Genomic DNA, 9,349 nt, shown 5'->3' on the forward strand with positions numbered 1-9,349 from the left:
GATTTATATTATAGCTGAGCTTGTGTGACGGTGAGTTTACACTTAAAGCACTTGGTTGATTGTAGTGTGTTTGTTGTTTTAAGAATGGCAGTAGCATCTTAACCTTCCAGCATCATCAACTGATAAAACAATCAAGTCAAGATGGCACACATTTAGGCTAATGCACTAATGAAGGCAGAGTTCTTAGTTCTAGCTCAAAATCGTTTATGAGAAGCCATCTTTTATTAATTATTGATGATAAAAATCATCAAAATCACTCACATTTGCAGCAACACATACATTATAGATAGGGCTTGAATTCAATTTTTGATTTGGTCCGGGGATGGTGTTTCTTTTCTATTATTGTTAATCGGTAATTGGTTACTTTTGGGGATAAAAAATAAACACCACTCAAATACAGTAAATTTCAGTTTCTATCACTCGTCATCACACACATCTATAATATGTCCGCTTAGTAGGACTGAGGAAAGAAAACCCAAGATCCATTGCAAACTGAACTACTGTAAACAGATCCCTAAGCTAAGTATAGTTGTGTACATTTTCTGAAGAATTTCAACTCCGCAGCGCTGTACTTGCATAACATCTGTGCCTTTCCTTTTATGGTTTCTTCTATCGAATCCTCATTTTCCTTTACGTGCTGGAGAACTGATTTAGTGTTACGCCCCCATGTAGCGTCACAAAACACACGTTTAGGTTTTCAAACCGACATTAAGCACGCCTGTGTTCCAGTCACACACAGATGTGGTGTACCAACTGCACAGTGCAAACCTAATGACGACTGTTCCAGTTCCTTTCCATACTGCCTCACTTCTGCAAACAATGTTCAATGACAACGTGAGTGGTGTTTTTTTTTTTTTTTTTTAAATTAAATTACAAAGATTTTTATCGCTTAAAACTGAAAAGTGTAGGCCCTAAGCAGAACATATTTCCAGAATTTAAAGTTCTTGCCTATTCAAAATTCTTCAATATCATTGCCATACAGTGTTCCATAGACGGTGTTAAAAATAACATCATGTGGTCATCAAGAAATGTAAAAATGTGGTTAGATCATTCAAACAAAACAATTGCCTCTTACCAAACAAATATGTTTGTTCCCATCGGGTGGTAGTCTTGCATTTGTGTTTTATTTTTATTGGCACAGCTTGCTAAATATATCTTAAATATATATAAAAGATATATATTGAAGATGCTGTAGCTAATATCTGAGTGATTTACACACACAGTACAAGAAACATTGTATGCCGTGGGATTGGTACTGTGTACCTGGTTGTAAACCTGTATTCTGTGGTGTTTCAGTTCCTATGTATATTTGTGTAGAAGATCCCATGTCATTCAAACAGCTGTTAAGGTATGGTGTTATATATTGGTGTGTTGCTGTGGGTATCAGTGAGTGTCCACTATTTAAACATTGCAGTATTACACCATTATGAAGTTACTAATCACTGAATAGTACAATATTTAACAAAAAACTGATCTTTCAACATAGATCACCCAATTGCAAAGCTCCCACATTAAACAGTGACCAAAAAAACCAAACTAAAAACTATACAACATACTAATAAAAGGTGCCTCTAATCTTGAACGAGCTGCTATTATTGTAAACTGTATTAAACCATCACTTAACACTGCAGAACCTAAAATAGTCATTTTAAAAAACTACTTGTATTTAAATATGTCTGACCACGGTTATGTTTTATTGAATTGTTATAACAAGATCTTATATTCCTTTTTATAAATATAAGCACACATGGAAATGCATGTTTTATTAAGCTGCAAGGGGTATGATAACCACATGAGTTCAATGCCATGGCTCTGTATTGCACAGGTCGCTGGTCGGGTAACCCCAGAGTTATAATATTATCATTATTATTACAGAGATTGAATCAGTTATATTATGATTTGTAAGGTATTTAGTGATATACTGTAAGTAAGCACAATTCATGAGCAGTAGCGCTAGCTATTTGCACTGATTAGATAATATTTAATAGGTGTTCTGTGGGCTATGGTTTCTACTGTTTGTTTAAATTGCTTCCCTTTACACAAATGAAACTGCAGTAGCCACAGATTTTGCTATAACTGGTAGGTTTGTAAAGAAGATAAGGGCAGATTTTCTCAATGGTTGTAACCCACTATTATTGCATATGTTTTTAAAACAGGAAATATATTAGCCTTTATAAAATGTTGTTTTTGATCCACTGTATTGAACAGATTTAAACGATTTAACTGCATTTTGTTGGTGGTCTCACGGATTACGTTGGTTGATTAGTTAAAACTGTGTTTGCAGTGTGATCAAAAAATACTAACAGAGAAGTGCCATGTGAGTCGACTGAAATAGTTCTGGAACACCTTTGGCGTGCTAAGTTTACCGCAGCAGTGTAATATTACTCTTGTGAGTGGGGTGAAGTCCCCGTGAATAAAGGGTGGGTTACGTTTAATTTGTTTTTTAACCTAGACATTTTTAGCAGACATGGTTTAGTCTTGCATGTTTTTTCAGTAATGGTTTTCAGATTCTGCTATTCCCAATTTGGTAACCAGTAAATTACTAGGAGGGATTTTAATTTTTAGCTGATATTTTGTCTGTGGAGACTACAACAGTCTGGTTACAATGTTTAGTTTAGGAAAAAGTTTCATTGCAATCATTTGTATGAATTGTCTTAAGATTTTATTATTTTTAGGACGTTTAGTGGTTTTATGAAGGTTTACAAGTTAACTGGTAATTAACTGTATGTCCCACTGATAAGATAATAATGAAGAAGTATGTTTGTGAAACATCTAAATGGTTAGTCTGTTGTCCTAAATGAAGTATTTACATAGGATGTCTCAATACGATTGTAATAACCAGTTACAGCAATAATATTATAAGGCCTACACGTCCTTGGCAGTGCCATAAAATAACCATGGTAACATGGTGTGGCGGAGTGTCTTTATGTTGTCTGTAGTGTGTTCATGTTGGTGTTTATGTATAAAATACACGGGATATAAATAAAAGCACAAGTGTTATAAAGTGTAATTTGTATTTAGACACGAGGGTGGCACAACTCACGCCACGTGCATATTTAAGTGGGTATTGATATGTGAGCACGGGAGTACACAGATTGGTTCACATACTGGGATTCAGGTGAATAATGAATTGGTAACTGAATTCCAGCACAATTGTACATGTAGATGCACGAAGCACTCACTCAGGGTTTTGTGTTTGTTAATGGAGAACGGGTGGAGATAGGAGAGAATTAAAAAGTAAACAATTGCTACAGCGTGCTGGAAGTGCCAGCGCGGTACTTGTTGGGTTCGTCCACGTCTGTTTGTTTGGCCAACGCACCCTTTATTTTCAGTGTTGTGTGTTTTGTTTAAACTCTTTTTGTTTGCATTATTATTTAATAAATAAACTGAGCGCCACGGCTCAGTTTTCATCCGCCATTCATTGTTTGGAGTCTGTTGTTCCGGGTCTGAGGTCACCACTACAGCCATCCCTTTCACACATGGTCACTAAGAAATAAATAAACCTTTTAAAATGATGCCAATAACAAGTGTACATTAAATACTTCTTCAATACTTCTCAAAGTCCTAACTTTTTAAATTACTAGTTTACATAACTGCACTAAAGTCTCAGTGTATTTAGGCAGGTAATTTAGTCTTAACTTGTTAGATTTAATGTTTAAGTAAATTCTGAATACAAGCACTGTTGTGACTTCGACTCTACTATCCTTCCCCACAAAATCTCCCAGGCTTTGTGTGCTGCTCTGATTATTGTTTAAATGGGAGACTTGGTTACTTTTCTCAAATGTGACGACTCTGTTAACAATGTTATTACTTGAATGGTGCACTGCATTACTTTGCATACTGTAAGAAGCCCATCTTTTTGTACAGTGTACATGCTTATGTTTTTACCCATGTCTTCAGTGCAGTCATTGCTAATTACTGATTTAGTATTTTGGCATCCTTCAAATACTATTAATTTCTATTTTTCATGGTTGAATGTGTTTTACAAGTAAAACAATTGCCTATGGAGGAAAATGTATATATCACAACTTAAGTACTAACAGGCTTAATATGAACCAGGGTAAATAAATGCAATTAAAAAACAGTTGTCTTATTATTATTGTTTTTATTATTATTATTATATATTTTGACATGTTACTTATAATAAAGTTTTATATATCTCTGACATGGAGCAAATTAATCTGATTTCACTGCTATTTATAATAACTGTATATTTTTGGTTGCTGTTTTAATGGGTTTTAGCACAGGGCAATGCTCATGTGATGACACAATATACATACTGCAATTCATAAACTGTCCAACAAAAGAATGTATGTTTCCTTAGGGGTTAATTCTATAAATATCAGTAAAAGCAAGTATGACTGTAGATTATTTCTTAATTGCTGTGCAGGCAATTGATTACTCCAATGGATGTACTTCATAATGTGACAAAGGTGCCTTAAGTGAAATGTGGAGATTCAATGGTTAGTCACACTATTAAAAAAAAAAAGATAAATAAATAATTCAGTGTTAATTTGTTCAGAAACCTCCACAGCGTATAAGTTATATACATGCATGCAGGGTGAGTAAATTACATCTGCAAAGCATTGTCTGCGGGTCTGATGAATCTGAAAACATCAATACACAAAAAAGACCAAAAAGTGTATTTATTGTAATCCACAACTTTAAAAGTTGTCTAACCCGTGGAGTTCATAGCTTTGAAGACAAATGCACACTATCCACGAGGATGTCTAGAGTCCAACTTAGCCTTGAATCTAACCTAGAAAAAAAAACCTTAAATGTAATTAATCTGTTCTTTGTTCATAAATAATGCAGAAGTCAGCAAGTATTCAAAACACTTCTGAAAAACAATCTGTCAATTAACAAATATTATGTCTGCATTAATAAATATCATGTAAAGTCACATGCTAATAATTTTAGACTGCAAATTTTACTGTCTTTGCTCCAAAATTGCGCCAGGAAAACCAAACATCAATTACAAATAATATGGAAAGAATTTGAGGAATCACAAGGATGCCTAAGTTAGGAGGTCCCAAATGGCCTAACTCACTAGCCTCCGATTCCTTTCACCTCTTGAGGCCTGACTTCAAATATGTCTCAACCTGGGGCCGATCACCACGGATGTTTAAAGCAATGCAGGGTAATCCCCAGTTCAAATCTAGCTGTGTATAAATCAATAACACCATACAATCCAGCACAATTGACGTTTTCCTGGTCCTACTTTTAGCACCCAGTTTTACATCTGGCAAAATAAGTGCTCAAAATAATTAGGTGGATACAAGAGTTAGAATATCTGGATTCGGTGGTTCTCTCGATCACTGACGATTATATTCCCATTTTGCAAAGCCAGCCCCTCCAGGCCCTTTAACTGCCCATCCCCTGTGCCCCAGCTGCCAAACGCTTTCAAGAAGGTGCCATCACGGTGAAAAATCTGTATCCTGTTATTCCCACTGTCCCCAACTATTATGTTTCCTTTGCAATCCACTGCAACGCCTCGCGGGTACTTGAACTGACCTGTAGCTGTGCCTTCCGATCCAATCTTTAGCAAGAACCGTCCATCCTTATCATACACCACTATCCTGTGGTTTCCACTGTCGCTTATAACGATCTTCTGCTCAGGAGAGAAGGCCAGGTAGTGCGGATGCTCTAGCTGGTCCTCCCTGTTGCCTAGCTGGCCGAACTTCCGTACGTAACACCCATCCAAAGTGAAGACTTGGACACGATGGTTGTCCTTGTCACAGATGTAAATAAGCCCAAGCCGATCGGTGGCCACTCCCCAGGGATAACTGAGCTGGCCGTCGCCTGCACCTTCCTGGCCAAACTTACGGATGAAACGCCCTTCGTTATCAAAGATCTGAATCCTGTGATTGTACCGGTCTGCGATGATGATCCATCCTTGGCTGTTGACTGTGACACCAGCCAAGCAGTCAAATTCTCCTTCACTGTTGCCATAGGAACCAAACGCTCTCAGAAAACTGCCTTCACGATCAAACATCTAGGGGAAGAAATAATAAAAATAAACTTTTAGGTAGCATCAACAAATACTTTAAGTATAAAGTGATTATCAAAGGTTAAAATTGTTTCCATTATTATAAAATTGATAGCTATTTTGTTTTGTTCAGTACATTCTAATGACAATACTAAACAGCCAATAGCCGGTATAGATTTAGATTTACAAAAAAATTAAAAAAAAAAAAAAAAAAAAGAAAAGCAGTACAAATCTTGTTCTCCTTTTTTAGAAAATTACATGTGAGCACATGCTCAAAATATGGGGCCAAGTTAGTCTAATTTATGTCACATTTATTTTGTTGCTAAGGGTTTGTAGATATCACGTTATCATTTTTGTACAGCTGATCTTTTGTACATGTTAAACATTTTTGTTGAAAGTGTTCCATAATATTTAAAATTATAAGTGTTCGACATCATTCTTTAAACTATACAATTACCAACACCCTATTGCAATAGAAATTGAAGGCCATTAAAAAAAAAAAAAAAAAAACCTGTTTGTTCTAATCTGTCCCAACCCATCATTTTCTCACATTTTAAATACAAAGAAACAGCCTGTACAGGCAGTTTCTTCCAGTGCAGGTTTCAATATTTCAGCCGAGACAGAAAACATTATCTTCACACAATCTCCTACCTGCCCAACTTCAGGTTACAGCAAACCAACAATATTTCTGTCACTGATCCATTAACTTCTAGAGGGCTGCTTTGTTTTGAATTATTCTTACTCTAAAGACATACGTGCCTGAACCCTGTGGTTACTGCTATCAGCAACAACAATGTTTCCCTCTGGGGTCACTGCAACTCCCCTGGGCCAGGTGAAATGCCCAAGGTCACTTCCTCTGGAGCCAAACGTGCACCTCATTGCGCCTTTAAGCTGGTAAAGCAGAAGGAGCTGGTGTCCGTAGAGAGGAAGTCCAAGCCTAGGTCTTTCACTGTCGAGGCTCTCTGTAACCAAAGCCTGGGCATTCACAAGGTATAAATTGGTAGGCCTCAGCCTTGCTTGTCTGCCTGAAAAGTAGTTGTTGCCGGTTGTCATTGGAAGGAAGGCAGCAGTATTCCCAGATTGTAATGGCAGAACCTTCGTTGAACTTGAGCCACTTTGGCCAAAGGTGTCAGAAACTCGATACCTGTATGTTCTATTAGGTGAGGGCTCCAATTTATTTGCCCAAGATACTGACCCATATTTGTTTGTGTCTGAATGTATATCTGCATGGTTTGCTGTGAACTTCAATAGTTTAAATTGGTCTTCTTCGGGCTGTCCTAAGATTTCTACCTGTTCTGACCAGTTCTTAGATTGTGTCTTTAGCTCCACAAGTTCTAAGGCAAGAGGGTTTCTTTGAAGGTCATTAAGCTGGTTTTCAATGCAGCCACAGTGGCTGGAAATACTAGCCAACATGAACTCTAAATGTTCCTGCTTGAACCTTAAAGTCCTTAGTTCAGACTGCATCAAGTTTTCAGCTTCCAAAATCAAACCTTTCTCTCTCGCTCGGAGACTGGTGATCAATTTTTCAAAGCTTCTCTCCACCTCAGCTTTGATCGCCTCTTGGTTTTGTCTCATCGAGAATGACTTTTGCTCCAGAGTTCCTAGAGCTTTCGATATCTTAGGTATTGCACCTCGTAGTTTAGTGGCAATCTTCCTAAGGTCCATCTTCAAATCCTCAACATGAAGGTGCTGACAAGAATCGCAGACTGACTTATCACAGTGGGTGCAACTGGTCAATTCTTTTGTCACACCACAAATCTGGCAAGGTTGCGAGGGACTACCTTGCAAAGTCTGGATAAGCTCAACAGGTAGCTCCAGGAAACCAAGGATGGTCCTGTTGCTTGGAAACGCCCCAAGCCCCTCAGCAGGAATCTTATGAACCGCTCTGCACTCTGGACATTTCACATTCCTGCTGATCTCATCAGCTATTCCCTTCAGGCACGGTTCCTGGCAAAAGGTGTGCTGGCAAGGGAGAAGCTTGGGGCTCCGGTACCGATCCAGACAGACTGAACAGGTTAGCAGCAGCTCAATTGCAGGGTGGTTCATGATCCTGAAATTGTAGAGCTTTTTTTTCAGCAGGTTCAAATCCTGGAATAAGGCAGAGATTCATAGTTAGTGCTTTTAATTCACAGATGTTAAGAACCATTGATGGCTTACAGATTGAAAGTGTAGACCTCCTGAAAAGATTTATGTTCAATTAGTACAATTATGGGCTCCCGAGTGGCACATCCGGTAAAGGCACTCTGCTGGAGATCGCCGGTTGGAATTCAAGCTATGCCACTGCCGACTGTTGACGGGAGTTCCCAGGGAGAGGTGCACAATTGGCGAAATGCTGCCCGGGAAGGACGGGTTAGGTTGACTGGGGAGTCCTTGGCTCACCACACACCTGTGACGCTGGTGGCTGGCTGGCGCCTGCTGGCTGGCCTGCACACAATTCAGAACTGCAGGGTCCTCCGACGCTGCAAGTTCTGAATACGGCTGCATGGCGGGATTGAAGAGCGAAAAAAAGCGGCTGGCTGACGGCACTCGTTTTGGAGAAAGCGAGTGCTCGTCTTCATCTCTCCCGAGGTAGTTCAGGGGTTGCAGCAGTGAGCCAGGTTGAATAATAATTGGACATTCCAAAAATTAGGAGAGAAATTGGAAAAAGAATAAAAATAATTGTTCAAAAAATAGTGTACAACTATACTTGTTTCACATTTGTCACAGGATTAGCTGTCTGTAAGACCATGGCCATTTGAAGATAAATATCATGCTGCACTGTCCAATGTACTGTCATTTATTCAGAGCAGCAATGTATACTTTTGATGCAAGAAACTTAAAAAAAAAAATGTTTGCCCTCCACTTAGCAGAAACATGCATCTATATTCTGAATAATTTGAACACTTTAAGGTGCTGTGTCCTGTACTGTTCTGAAAATAGTTGCCACTTTAAAAGACTGAAATAACTGGTCCTCCTGTAAGTGTTTCCTAAATGATATAACAAAACATAATTTTTGTCCTTTGTCTTTTTTTGACATCCATAATTTTTGACACAATCATAAACAATGTACTGTAATTGTGTGTGTGTGTGTGTGTATATATATATATATATATATATATATATATATATATATATATATATATATATATATATATATATATATATATATATAATACTAAAAAGACGTCCAAATGCCTTGATGCAAGTAGAAGCACGTGAATTCCAATATGGATAATTAAGTGAGATAATGTGGCCAGCAGTGTTTTGGGGAATGTAAATAAACTGCTTTCTGACAAATACTGGGGAAATGTTAGTCAAACTTACGGTGTAAAACTGAACTAAAGTTAAATCAAATACAATGCATTTTCAGATTCGAATTTA

At 37.7% G+C, this 9,349-nt stretch overlaps 1 protein-coding gene across 1 annotated transcript; it reads right to left on the reverse strand.

Annotated features, from left to right (window-relative positions):
- Positions 1 to 4,753: 4,753 nt before the first annotated feature.
- Positions 4,754 to 5,995, reverse strand: LOC121321937 (RING finger protein nhl-1-like). Its single transcript, XM_041261327.1, has one exon. The coding sequence runs from the start codon at positions 5,993 to 5,995 to the stop codon at positions 5,285 to 5,287; it is 711 nt and encodes a 236-aa protein (XP_041117261.1). The 3' UTR covers positions 4,754 to 5,284.
- Between the last annotated feature and the right edge of the window lie 3,354 nt (positions 5,996 to 9,349).

Source organism: Polyodon spathula, chromosome 10, assembly GCF_017654505.1.
Source record: "Polyodon spathula isolate WHYD16114869_AA chromosome 10, ASM1765450v1, whole genome shotgun sequence".
NCBI classification, from domain to species: domain Eukaryota; kingdom Metazoa; phylum Chordata; class Actinopteri; order Acipenseriformes; family Polyodontidae; genus Polyodon; species Polyodon spathula.

Bases quoted from the DNA above. Each gene is read 5' to 3' on its own strand.
- LOC121321937 (XM_041261327.1), bottom strand. From the start codon at position 5,995: ATGTTTGATCGTGAAGGCAGTTTTCTGAGAGCGTTTGGTTCCTATGGC.